General features: G+C 41.6%; 1 protein-coding gene across 2 annotated transcripts in view; it reads right to left on the reverse strand.

Annotated features, from left to right (window-relative positions):
- The window catches only part of ABCC1 (ATP binding cassette subfamily C member 1 (ABCC1 blood group)), a 2,255,476-nt gene that overhangs the window by 1,069,936 nt on the left and 1,170,734 nt on the right, over nucleotides 1-14,806 (reverse strand). Inside the window, exon 20 of one of the 2 annotated variants that reach the window (XM_069647114.1) lies at nucleotides 10,295-10,312. The exons of the other annotated variant lie outside the window; for it this stretch is intronic. Coding sequence (XP_069503215.1) covers nucleotides 10,295-10,312 — 18 coding nt within the window. The remainder of the gene's footprint in view (nucleotides 1-10,294; nucleotides 10,313-14,806) is intronic. 2 annotated transcript variants of the gene reach the window in all.

Below are 14,806 nucleotides of genomic sequence, written 5' to 3' on the forward strand. Positions count from 1 at the left end.
TCTTCTTATCGTCGATGAAAGCTTTTAAGTGCGTTGGGGAAGTGCGTTGAAACACCTCCTCCCACCGCTCTAAACGACGTTGAAGCGCCTGGACCGAAAGGGAATCGCAGTAAAAGCACGAGTCCCATTGGTGGTCCGGACCCAAACACTCTAAACAAAGAGGATAGGAAAATCTAACTGAAACGGCATAGACGGACTACCACACAACCGCTAAGCTGGAGCAGGAGAGAAGGACACTGGAAGGAAAAAATCTTCCAAATATGCAAGTGCGTCCAGTCCCGATCGAGCGGAGAAAAGGACAGATGGGCGATGCGCTGGGCGGAGCTAAGGAGGGCAGGGTTACGGCTGCGTGCGGTAGCCTGCATAAAAAGAGAACACATTTTTTAAAAATGTGATGCTTTTTATAAAGTGCTCCGGTCCCGTCCCACAGGACGGAGGAATGTCCATAAGTATGGAGGAAAGGGGACGGGACATAGGAGTATTGGAGAATAATGTTGCACATTTATACCTCCTCATGATGACGAGGATGGAACCTTGACAGAGGCCATAGACATGCTGACGAAGCTCCATGGTCAGATGATAGACGAAGTTGAAGATATTGCAGATGATAGTTGGTTTGGATAACTCTTTTCTTGGATTCCACAATGGATGGCAGACATTTTCAAATTCCTTGGAGCCCTGAGTGATGATAATGCTTGGATTTTATGTGATCAAGTTGTTAATTTAACAGTGCAAGAAGACAGCAAAGAAAGCCATAGCGATGAAGATCATGATCGATGTTGAGTGAGGATGGAAACCCAAAGACCTGACAGATGAAGAAATCAGAGACTTTGTGAAGGCCAGTATCCATGCACCTGAGGGGACGAAGTTCCTGTATCCAAAGAATCATAAGAAATATGCAAGAAAATTGATCTATTGTAGTCCAAGTGGTCAGTGCCAGCTTATGACATGGAATAAAGATGAGCATGTGAAAGCAGCAGGCTGCCTGAAGGGTGTCAAAGATATGGATTCCAAATAAGTTTATATTCAGACCAGGATGTCTGGATGTGAAGGATGATGTGAGTGGTCAATGAATCGCCCAGAGGGGGGAGTGTAGAGGAGGAGCCAAGTACTCCCACCTCAACCACCCCACCCCTATTACCTATAGATTGGAAGCCAGAGTATGTGACGTACACGGAACAGTTGAACCGACAAAGGGTAGAGTATGGACTCTGTGCAGTACCAGTAAAAGTAACAAGCAAAGACTCCTAGAGGCAAGATTCCCATTGAGGAAACCATACCTGCACACAAGGAAATATGATGGTTGCTTGAATGAAATCCCGGAAGAAGCAGAGCCGATAAATGACAGATGAATGGTGAAGTCACCATCCATTGCTGGTATACGTCATGCAGAACTGAACTGACGAACCTATAAGAGATGCTGAGCCCAGAGAATGCCCAGAGAATGCAGATATTCCATAAGGCATCAAAAAAGTATCAAGGATAAGTGACATCTTGGGATCAAGGTGAAGACGCCAATACCACAGAACTGATGACATCAAGTTATTTTACACGTGTACAGATGCAAAAGAAACGCAAGCGAGCAAAGTAATCGTGAAGCTAGTCTGAAGCTTTTAGTGAATAGATTGTGGCAAGCGCATATATATATATATATATGGATAAGTAAAGGATGGATGTTTCCACTACGCATTATGGCAATGCTGGACATTAACCAAGGCCAAGAGAAAGCCTAATTTTCAGTGTGTCGCAGTTGAAAAAGCAAATTAAATTACAAAGTGAATCTCAGCCAACAAGGCTGGACGAGCCAAAGAAGCCACGGTCTTTTCAAACTGGAATGAACGGACATTGGATACAAAACGTGTGAAAGGAAAAAACTCAGAAGGCATGCGCAAAACAAGGAAGACGTCAAAGGTCTATTAAAAAATAGTATTTTAATACACCAGATACTAGATTTCATGGTCTTCAGTCACATGGAAGGATCAAATTGGATGGACGAGATGGTCACACATATGCATGAAGGCAGAGCGTGCCTCTACCCCCTGAATTTCCAGAGCTAGGAACACTCACAAGGACGAGCTTCAAAGCCTAATTGCCAATAGACTACTGATGTGATGATGGATTGATATGTTAATTGGTGGGAAGCTGGATGGCCAGCCTGCTTGCTGCTAGACATAGGTGGAAAAGTATTGACGGAGGTTAGAGTGCCAACCAATTGTAGAGGACTAAGTAATTAGGGGTCCTATAGTTATGTAATCAATGGGAGTTTGTATATTTAGTGAAGTTCGTAGTGGTCATTTTTAGGGGAGGGCTTAGGTGCCCCACCTGATAAGTATCCAATCACATATTCACATTTCTGTAGACTAGTATGGAACGTATACTTATATGTTCACTCAGAGTCAATCATCCACTCGTAGGGGTTTTTGTAGTTTACCACGTAGGAGGACATTGATAACACGTAGGTTAAACGTCAATGATAATGTATATTTTGCATAAAGTCTTAGTTTTTACTAAAATGAATGGAGTAAGAGGATCGAGCGAGTTCGTTGATGTTTGTTATGCTCCCAGGTTTAGATAATTGATATTAAAACAGTCTTCCTTTTGCTAACTACCAGAGTCGTTTTGATTATTGATGTATGAATAAAATCTGCATCCCTGTCCATCTCCAGGGTAATTGCTACTCATCTTAAGTGTTGGTCGATCAAGGACAACGTGTCGGCACAAGTGGCTAATAAAAACGCATAGAAATTAACATCTACGCAAGACTAGGCTGTAATTTCAGATATGAGCACAGACTCTGCAAGTTTCAGTGCAAGGTTTGAGTTCCGTTCCTCCACCCAAACTAATTTGAACTCCCAATGAAGACGTCAGGCCCTGTCTTTTCAGGACCTAATAGCCTGTTTCAGGACGCAATAGAGAACATCGTGGAAAAGCACAGTGATTATAAATTTCCAGTGCCTCCAACTTACCCATGTGCCAATTTAGTGCCTGAACACTCCTAATCTGCCAGAATGCATTTTAAACAGTCTGCACATTGTGTTTGTTTGCTGAGGTGGACGTGTGTCATTGTTTTTAGCTAGTCTATTGCATTTTATTGTTTAATGAAATACATATTTTTATATAACCTTAATTGGACATGTGTATATTTAGGAGTCTTTGTACTTGAGGTGTTTTTTTTTTTTACTTGAAGGGACCTGGTTCCATATAATAAACATGCCATAATCACAGTAAGTTCCTTTACTCTTGGTTCCTGAAGGCAAGTTCGGTATCATGTAAATAAGAAAATATGAGCACAGAAACACTAGGACATCCACCCCTAAACAAGCTCTCCATCAAACTTCCACTCTAGGAACACTCCCAAAGTCTCCACTGACATTCCATCTTGACATACCATGCACACATCCAAGCATGCCTGCAAGCAGACGACTACACCTCTCAGCCAGGAATACACAAACTGAGCACCCACATCAACATCATCTCAGAATCTTTTCACACACAACCCATACACCATGGCACCTGTACAATATCTGGCGTACACAAAGCACATCTGCAACACATGTAACCAACTATAACAAAATAACAGGAAAATGAACCTTACTGCCAAAAATACAGTGCATTAAATAACAGGCCTTTCGCCACACAAATGTCAAACGTATTCTTCCTCATGTATGCGGAGGTTCCTAAACTCTGGATATAATGCCCATAAATCTGGATCCAGTTCTTTAAATCCTTGAAAAACTTTTTGCAAGAGGAAAAGTTGTATGCTCCATCCAAGTTGCCTTCACTACATACCCTGCGTTCCTGGGCACAGCTTCCGTTCCCATTTAAACTTGCCTATCATTTGGGCTTACCGCCTCCCTAACTCTTTTTTCAGCAATGTGCGTCTCTTCTTGGCCTCGTTCCATCTTAACATTTTCAAAAGTTTTAAAAAGACCTTGATCCACACACTTAATTTCACCACTCTTACCAACCAGCATTTCAAAACTGCTTTCCAACAATCTGTTGACCATAAACACCCCTTTAGCAAACCACCTGGAGCGCACTGGCTTACCCAGAGATTGCTCCCCTTGGCTGCACTGTGTTCGCATGCCGTGCAATGTTCCATGCTCCATGAAGACGTCAGCGTGCCTACACCGTGAAACGTCACCACTCTGCTGCTGACTGTCGGGAAGAACAGACCCTGGGGCTTCTTCTCCATTGCCTGCACATCGGTCGTTACACACCATGTGCCTCCCGTCTGCCTCCTTTAGCTTGCATTTGCTGCTACTCATGGTCGGCTCCTGCAAAAGCTGCCACTCAAGCACACCTGGGAAGACAACCATCATCGGCCCCAAAGCTGCTGAACAGCTGAAACCTACGGTCGCCTCTCCCTGGAGCCAACACAGGTGTTTTGTTTACTGCTTGAAGTGACCTGGTTCCCTATAATGAAGAACACACCAGATCCACAGTCAGTAAGTTCCTTTATTCTTGCTTGTGAAGTCCAGTACTATGTAAATAAAATATTAGCACAGTAACACTGGACCATTCACGCCTAACCAAGCACTCCTTCCAACTGCCACTCTTGGAACACTCACCAAGGCTCCACTGTCATTCCATCCTGACATTCCATGCACACTTCCAAGCTTTCCAAAAACCGACTACTACACCACTTTATCAGCTATCCCCCTCATGTAGGTCTGTCCTGCGCTACAACATAAGGAGAAAGAGGCATGCCCTTAAGGCTGTGCCTGTTTCACCTTAATGATTGGGATCACTGCTGGTTTTGTATTCGTATTTTAGGCAGTTTAGACACTATTTAGACCTGTGTCCCTGCAGATCGTTAGCGTCACCATTTGCTACCCAGTTTGGTTGGGTAGAGGTAGAAAACAGACAATGGTGATACTCATGGGAGATTCTAGCTGAGAGCAGACTCTTTACAGCTACCACAAATTTAGTTACCCCCTCCCCACCCCCTTGCACAATTGAGGTTGTCTGGTTGCTACCTGCTTATTCCATTTCTGTCTTCTGGGGAAATGGAACAAGAACCACCAGTGCTTAGCAAAAGCCATCTCAAGGTGACTAATTTCATCAAACTTAAAGACTAAATCCTTTGCCTCCTTATCCATGGTCCTACCTGTGAACTACAGATTGCACGGAGATCTCTGCAAAAGGTGTAATAACCAACTGAGCTACCTTATGAGCCCCATTCATATGACCTATTCCGTGGGTTTAAAATAGTTGAGAGAGAAAAAAAAAAGGATTGAGAATGTTATTTCAGGGGACAATGTGGCCTAACATGCAAAAGGAAAGGAAGTAGTGCTTTGAATTAATTATTAGCACAATCATATCCTCTGGCAGGCTTCCACACCATCATTTGTAGCCTGTCATTACCAAAGGTGTCCTGTCATACGTAAATGAGTCATGGTCCCACTACCAAAAGGTGCAGTCCAGTCCAAACTGCTAGGCCACGTCCCTGCTGCCTTGGAACACAAGCAACTCTAGCCATGTTTATACCTCTGAGTCTAATAGTTCAGAACAAACTGCCCCTAAAGGTGGTTGGATAAAGACTGATTGGCATACAATAGAATGGATTTAAAGAGCAATGCCACAGTTGGTGATTGATTCAAAGGTTTCCATCCATCTCTTTTTTGTCGGCTTATGTGTTTACATTCTCAGTCATGATGCCTTGTTTAGTAGGTTTGGTAAATAAAGCAGCACCTCGCTAATTAGGTCCAAGGCACAAACATGTCTAATTTGTGTGTTCTTGAGCATAGCAAACGTGGGATTGACTGCTTCCACTGGAGGCAGGACAAAGATGGTTATTAAAATGGCTGGTTGACTTCTGTATTCAGGTAGATGTGCTAAAGAAATTCTGATATGGCTGGCTGCCTTGAATACTGTCAGTGGTTACAATAAATGTAAAACGTATCTATCACTTCTTTGCTTTGGTGGAAATGCGAGTCATTAAAAACAAGGTCTAGTCACCCACAGCCACATGCAGCAACTTTCTGGGTCAAAGATTACACCAAAAGGCTCACTGCCCAAACCTACTAAATGCAAAATTGAACAGTACTGGTAAAGAGATCCCTCCGAAAAAGCCTTGGAAACCAGGTCTTCAACATGCTAAAAAATGTCCCTATGTGTGTCTTGTTAAAGTAATATACATTCTCATGCAAGTTTGGGTACAATTATCGCAACCCAGAAAAGAAAGCGGTTCTGCCCACACAAACTTACAGCAGAGCAGAGTGTACTTTAGAAGGGGAGAACAAAAATGCATTGTAAATTAATCAAAAATCATTTTCATAGGGCTAACTTCTTGGTTATATAAATGGAGCTTAAAAATTGATTTTAAAGACATGGAAACTTGCACCATCACCCTTCCCATGACAATTGCCAGAAACTTCTCTGCATAGCAAATTAAGTGGGGATGCTGAAGGGTATCCTTGTTTGCTATCAGAGAGCTTCAGACCTTAAAAGGGTAACTACGTTTACTTTAGAAATGGGTGACTGGTGTTTGGGTACAATTGAGCAAGGGTTTCACTGCCTTGTTAACAGACTTTTTGTTCCCCTCTTGGTTGTAGTCCGTTTCGAACATCAGTGTAATGTTTGCAGGGCTGCTGCTGGAGATTGTCGTCTAAGGCAACTTGCTTCAGTTAGTGCATCACATAAATTCAAGTCGTATCATAAGTAGTCTGCCAGACTATGAAAACGATTAAATCTAACATACAGCCCATTAAAAATACCTAAATCTGCAATTCCTCTACATTAACATTGTTTCCTTTGTGCAAAGTACGTTTACAATCAGGAACGTTGTCAAAAGCAGACAACGCAGGACAAAAATGTTGGTGGAAGTGTAATAAAACTGCTTCTTTGACACTCTTGTAGGTTCCTTACTTCATATAAGCTTAATGGCTAGTCAAATTAAGATGGTACAGAGCATACCACTGGGTCCCACCACCCAGGCTGACTTGTCCCCAACTGACTGAAGCTGGAACCTTGACAGACATTCACACCCAAACCTTCCACTGTGACACATCAACATTCTCTCAGCTCATACATACACAACAAGCACGATACAACACATCATCTTCCGTTACAGATGAACAAAACTGAACACAGACACTGCTGACTAGTAAAACCATTCACACTACTCTCATACCTCCCCTAGAATTCCACCACAGAACAGATGCACCCAACCAGGCATAGCTAACTTCCTACAAAATGTGGCAACAAAGCCCAAACACTACACAACCATAAAAACCCCTTTAACAAAATCAAAAACTCCTCCCGCCCATTCCTGCCACGAGTGGGCAACTAGCCTGCCACACTGGAATACACACCTGCCCCTTCGTGGGCTACCAAACTACATTCCTCCACCATCAGTAAACAAAGCATAACACCTGCCGTCCATCCCTGCCACAGACGTACCTCCAGACTGTCACTATGGAGCACTGCCAAGCCTCTAAATAGGCCAACACGTCGCCACATCTGTATCACCAAGGAACTGTACTAACAAATGAAATAACACCAACTCCAGTGAAACAGGGAGAGCTGACAGAAGTAGAAACTACAACCCTCTCACACACTCACATTCACACTCACACTCACAACGACTTAGCCAGAAAAGCGCACACACATACACACTTGCACATTCCACTAACACAATACTTTAAAGTGCTGGCCAGGCACCATTTAAACCATCAACACATCAAAGTGGTTATTAACCTACGCACCCAATTGGCAGATGGTATGGGATCATATAGAAATCTCACTGCACTCACAAACCCAAAAATATAGTGGTGCAGTTCCCATCCTCGTCGCCAGTGTAATAAAACATTTCTCCAACACTCTTGTAGGTTCCTTCATATAAGCTTTATTGTTAGTCTCTTTACGATGGTACAGAGCAAACCCACTGGGTCCCATCACCCAGGCTGACTTGACCCCAACTGACTAAAGCTGGAACGTTGACAGACATTCACACCCAAACATTCCACTGTGAAACATCAACATTCTCTCAGCTCATACATACACAGCAAGCACGATACAACACAAAGCCACATACTCAAGGTTGATTAGACGATGAAAATAGGCTTCACGATCAGTGATTTTTAAGTCTGTAAACCATATAACCTGTGAAATGTTATGTTCTAAGGCAGTCAAAATTAATGATTTGAGTGTTTTATATTAAAAACAATCAAATGTACCAATATCAACCATACACAATTAAGCCCACGCTACATGCAAAAGCTACCAGAAACAGGCAACACAAACCTTCCTCCATTACACCAGTGTTTATGTCTGCTTTCATGGATACAAGAAAACAAATAGAGAGCACATGTAAAAATGTAAACAAGAACCTTAGAACTCCAACATGCAAATGCAATAAACCTGAACAAATAAGTTGCAAACAAACCTTCTGCTTCTTTCTTATCTACGTGAATGACAGCAAAAAGAAAATAACAAAACAAGGATTTAGAAAACATTCTCCTAGACTTAGAATGTACACCGTTTAGTTTAAGATTACCAACTGAACCAAACGGACTATGCTCATTCAAATACCCATCAATCAGAATGTTCAAAATCTGAAGAGTAACACTGACATATTGTGAATCAGCAATGTTGCAACTTACTGTGGAGTGCACACGTAAAACAATTCTACAGTGACTTGATGTCAATGGCTGGGCAATTTTTTTTAATTTGACCTGATCTTGTTTAATCTGTCTGTTTTTTTATGTATCTATGCACTTTTATATGAATTGTCAACTCTTGTGTAATTGTTCTATCTTAGCATCTTATGTGACCATGGTCTTTTAATGATTTTTGATTAATTCACATAATAGTGGACAAGAATGTGGATAAGGTCTCCAATTATTTTTAATCCTGTGTATCCAATTGAAATCTATTGGAGGCATGAATTTCTTTTATGTATTGTGTGAATATCAATTGTAATATGCATCCTGATGAGTTGAAGTTGAATAAAGGATTGATTGACTAAAACATTCTGTTTTCTCCCAAACACCACACAGTTTTGATACTTCTACAGACAGAGGTCATGCAACTGCCTATCTCTCAGGAAGGCTCACAGCAGTTGCAAGAACAGTCACACGAGCCAGAGCAAGCCTCAGACAACACAAAACCAACAGAGCTCTTTAAGGGAAGACTGCAACATGATAAATCATATCCCTTGCAGCATTTTTTTAAAATAAGATGGGCACTGTTCTTCGTGTGTCTTGTTAAAATAAGATGCATTTTCATGCAAGTTTGGGTACACTGACCACAACAAAGAAGGGAAAGCGGCTCTGTCCACACAAAATTACAGTAGGGCAGAGTGCACTTTAGAAAGGTAGAACAAAAATGCATGTTATACTAATTAAAAATCATTTTCATAGGTTTAACTTCTTGGTTATAACAATGAAGCTTAAAATTGATTTGAAAGAAATGGAAACTTGGGCCGCCCCCGTGCCATGACAATTACCAGAATGGTCTAAGCAGAGCACATTCTGTGGGGTTGCTGAAGGGTATCCCTATTTTCTGTGCTGAATGAAGCCTGATATGACTTTTGGAGCTTAGTTTATAAATGTGCTACTAGTGTTTGGGTACAAAAGAGCAAGGGGTTCAACCCCCTTGTTAACAGACTTGGTTGCCCTCTTTTGTGTAGTCAGTTTCAAAAATAAATATAACATTTTCAGTGCTGCTGCTGGAGATTAATGTCTAAAACAACTTTCTGGTGTTAGTGCAATTAATAAATTCAAGCCATATCAGAAGAGGAGTCTGCCTGAATTGGAAAAATAATGAAATCCATCACCCTAGACAACAATTAGTAGTAAGTAAATTTAAACAATACCCAAATCTGCAATTCATGTACATTAAGATTGTCTCCTTTCTGCAAAGTACATTACAATCAGGAAAATTGGCAAAAGCAGACAACGCTGACAATGTAGAAGATTTTGTGGTGGAAGCTGCATCATCAAAGTTGATTAGCCGATGAATAGGCGTCACAATCAGTGATTTGTAAGTCTGTAAACCATATAACCTGTGATGTTGTATGTTCTAAAACAGTCAACTTTAATGGTTTGAGTGTTTCATATTAAAAACAAAATCAAATGTATTAATATCAACCATACAAAATTAAGCCCACACTGCATGCAAAAGGTACCAGTAACAGGCAATACAAACCTTCCTCCATTACACCAGTGCTTATGTCTGCATTCATTGATGCAAGAAAGCAAATAGCGAGCAAATATAAACAATAACCTTAGAACTCCAACATGCAGATGCAATAAACCTGAACAAATAAGTTGCAAGTTGCAAAACAAACCTTCCTCTTCTTTCTTATCTGCACGAATGTCAGCAAAAAGAAAATAACAAAATAAGGATTATAAAAAAGTATCCTATACTTTGAATGTTCAGTGTTTAGCATGAAAGTACTAATTCCAACAAAATGGGACTATGGTCACAAATTCCCATCAGCCCAATCTTTGAATAGTAACAATGACACATTGTAAATCAGCAATGTTGTACCTTATTGGGGGAAGTGGGTGCACACGTAGAACAAAACTGTACAGTGACTGTATGCCAATAGATGGGCTGTTTTTTTAAATGTAATTGGCACACCCCATTAAAATTATTTTGTTTAGTTTCTCTGTCAAAAGATCTACATCTCAAACTTCTCCCAACACACACCCACAATATTATTTTACAGTGGAACTTTGACATATCGGAAAGCATGAAAAAATACATTCTGCCATTTGCTAGACTGCAAAAAAATAATCATGTTATTGAACGCTTCCTTTTCTTAAAATTGTTAAATATTTTCCACACAATACATTCTTCAGTTTTACACTGTTATTGGCATAGATCATGAAGGTAAGAAAAGGTCATGTTAGCAAGTTCATGCTTAGGCAAAAATATACACAGTACTACCCAAGTAAAATCTGGTTGCAATACTTGCAATCTAAGCAAGAGAGCAGAGACTGCAACCTAAGAAAATCCAAACAGCGCCAAGACTGAACTCCCACTTGAGCTAAACACTTTCAACCAACTTTATTATAGACCGAGTAAACATTGCAACACTACCTAAAATGAAAACACTGGAATATGTTTTTGATCCTCTACATGATCAATGTAATGCTATTGTGACTTACACCACTTGCTAATCCATATCAATGACATTTTGACACCCCTTGTAATTTTGAACAAAAACGACTGCATGGGTGTGGCTATGGCATTACCATTGCAGTGTTCCCCTCCAAGTACTCTCACTCCATCTACTGAAAGATGAACTCCCTTCTATTAACAAGGTCCATTAAAAAAACAAATAAAAACTAAGATGGAAGATCATTTCCCTGTGGTGCAGAAAGCTAATATGGGATCATCATTGCAGGATAGTGACATGGACCTATTGCCGCCTACCTTTGAGAAACATTAGGAATAAGCCATAAGGATTTAACAAAGACAAATACTTCATCACAAAGGATTGATCTACCCCCTATAAGCTCCTCCCTACTAAACACCCCTCCCTCTCACATTTTCAAAGAGGAAGAGGATGCTTTTAATAGTACTTCTCTTTGTAGTTCTAAATCTGATTGACATTTCCCTGAAAATGAAACAGAAAGGCATAACACTACCACTAACATGCATGACAAACTGAAGGGGCATTCTATCCCCTTGGATGAAATGTCCTCGTCTTTTTTAAGATTGGAAAGGCGCGGACTGGAAGCGCAGGGTGAAAGTTTTGAGGGAAATCCATCAGCTTCAAAGATAAATAAGATGATTCAATTTAAAAAAAAGATGAGGGAGCTGGGGGGGTAAATCAGGAGAATGAACTTGTTGATTCGGTTGTTCTTTTGAGTAAAGGATATAAACTCCAATAAAACTGTGAAGCCGGAGGTATTTAAGATTTTGAATAAAGGGAAACAAATACCTCAAGACAATGAAATCAACAACAAAGGAATGGTTACTAGTGAGGCGCCACTGGTTCAAAAAGGAAGGGAAAAATTCACAAAAAAAACACCAAGGATGACTAGATTCCCAAAACGGAGAACAAAAATGGAGTAGAATGGGAGGCGGATGAGGAGTGTGCTAATTCGCCTTTTGACTCCATGGTCTTGATACTGATAGTTGGGAATGTGTCCTCCAATGAAGTTCAGGACTATGTATATCAGAGAACTTCGACCCCTAAATGCATAAAAAATACCTGTGAAGGTGTGGGTGATGAAGCCGCAGACTTGGGCTGGCACCCGACTTAAGAACATGTTTCCAGTTGGGGAGCCTGTTACTGACAAAATGAACAAGATCATTATGATTAATAAGTTGAATGTTGAGTGTCAACCACGCCTGGAAAAGGCAGATGTATCATGAAATGTAGCCTGAGAGATACAGGATATAATGTGATCAGATCAATTCACAGGCATGAGAAATGCTGGGGGGGGGGTGTTTTTAGGAGGCACTCGGATGGTTAACAGCAGGGTAGAGCGCCGCCAGATTGAGCCACGCATGATTCCCTTTAATCAGGGTAAGGAAGAGGTGCAGGAAGTAAATGGGGAAAGTTGTCTTAAATTGGAGTACGTGTTTGAGCGAGGGGGTACTGGTAATCTAAATAGAGCCAAAATCCTGTTGGCATTATTTGAGATCTTTAACCTCTGTCTAATTACCACCAAGGACATAGAAACAGTAGACTTATTTGATCCAACTAGGAATGACAGTGTCATATTGGTAATACCATCTAAACTTGTCCAGGAAATCACCCCTAAAGAGGTGAATACTCAGACAATATTGATATGAACTCACCATTGTGAAAGAACCTAGGTCCCCCAACAGTAAACCAATGGTGAATAAGAGGTACAAGAGGTTTCAAAATGAGGAAGGGGCTGGAAGCCGTAACCAAGTGCACAATACTAATAGAGACGAAACGGGAGACTGGAGGTGGTTAGTTTGACTCTGAAGGAATCCATTGCACAACTGAAAGATCTGAAAACAGGTCTTTAGCACACATACCAATCAAAAATGCATTTCTTGGAATGCACGGGGCATAGTGAGCTACTGTATAATGATGAACTGTGTCTCTTGAGTTAATTATTTTGCAGGAAGTATGGCTGACTGTATGCCCTGTGAAAGACGGATACCAAATTGCATTTCAACCCGCACTAAAGGGATTAATGGGACAAGTGTAAAGACTGGAGGGGGTATCTGTACTCCTGCCCTCTATATGGCAGAGTAGAAGCACAGAGGACCCCAGTCAAGGTTTCCTATTGTTGGTAGCAATGGCCAAGCAACCAAGGCTTAACCCCTCAGGATGTGATGCAGGCTGGTTCTTAAGTACAATGTAGTCCCCAAGCCCCCACAAAGGAATGTCCACACACTATATTATGTGATGAAACATTTCTTTATATAAATAAGGTTCATATATATATATATATATATATATATATATATATATATATATATATATATATATATATATATATATATATATATATATACACAAATCAATCAATAACACACTTTGTACTTTGGTACATCTAATATGGTAAATCTGTACAATGTCTATGTGATACCACAGTTCACTCTTGACTCCTTTAAAATGCACCAACTGATGTCAGTTTCAATGGCATACAAATCAAACAGTAATCTGTGTCAGCATCAGACAAAGGAAGGAAGACAAGTTAAACAATGGAAGAATACTTTGTCCCTACCCAAGACAGTTCTGTGTGAGGATTCTCCCCTCCCCGCACCTGGGCAGCCTGTAAATAAAGTGCATCAACAAGCCCAGTCCATATATGTTTAAAATAGTCTTGTTTCCTGCTAAAATGTTCTACTACCCCAATGTACCTGAGTTTAGCAGAGTTTCTTCGATGTTTTGTTGACGGATCCCTCGTGGGTGAAGTCCCTTTAAAACAGGAGCCACAGGGCGTTGAGAATGCTCCAAGAAAATGGGAACACTGTCGTCGAGAGATCAGCTTCGACTTTCGAGCTGCTCGTCGACGATCAGTCATGGACGCCCTGTGAACCTGTGAAGATGAGGCGTGCGGTGCACCTCAATGACTTTGTTGCCGCAAAGCAGATCGATTAAGAACGTAGGCCCAGCAGTGGGTGTTGGGTGTTGGCATTGACGGTCGGGACCTGACCACGGCTGGCTTTCGGATTCGTCAGCTTCTTTGTGGACTTTGGGTGGCGGGAAACCCACTGGCGGATTTTCCCCGGCTCGTCAACGACCTCTACTTTTTCCGGCAGGACAAAACCGGTTGACACTGATGGCAAGGGAGTCCTTTTTTTCGAATGTCTTAAGCAAAGGTGGACCGTTGCGGCCCCGGTCGTTAAGCTGTCCCCGCTTCTGGGCAACATGACATGACTTGACGGGCTTCCAGCGGCTATGGCAAACCTCCAAACCCTGGTCGATGACGATGGACTTCGATGTCCGGGGGCTTCACTTCAGGATTCCTCGGCAGTCCCCTCCTCCATCGACAGCCTTTCGGGACTGGCTTCCAGGGTGTCTGGGTGAAGATTAGCTTTTGCAGGATGTTCACTCGTAGCTCGGGAAGAGGTCTCCTAGCAAGGTCCTTTCTTGGATCAGTCCTTGACAGACACGACAGCTTTCGGACTTCGACAACTGCAAGCAGCAGCAAAACCGTCTTCCAGCGGGGCTCAAGGTTAAGCATCAAGTTTCGACTTCAGCCTCTGAACAATTCTGGTTAAGTGAGAGGTCCCCAGATATACAATTCACACTGCTGAGCCAAGCCTATGCAGCCAACCATTAAGAAGGGCATTCATGCAGGCAGGCAATCAGGCTCACAGTGCATCCAGGCCATTCACTTCCACCCAGACAACCATA

Source organism: Ambystoma mexicanum, chromosome 2q, assembly GCF_040938575.1.
Source record: "Ambystoma mexicanum isolate Mex_15411 chromosome 2q, UKY_AmexF1_1, whole genome shotgun sequence".
Taxonomy (NCBI): Eukaryota; Metazoa; Chordata; class Amphibia; order Caudata; family Ambystomatidae; genus Ambystoma; species Ambystoma mexicanum.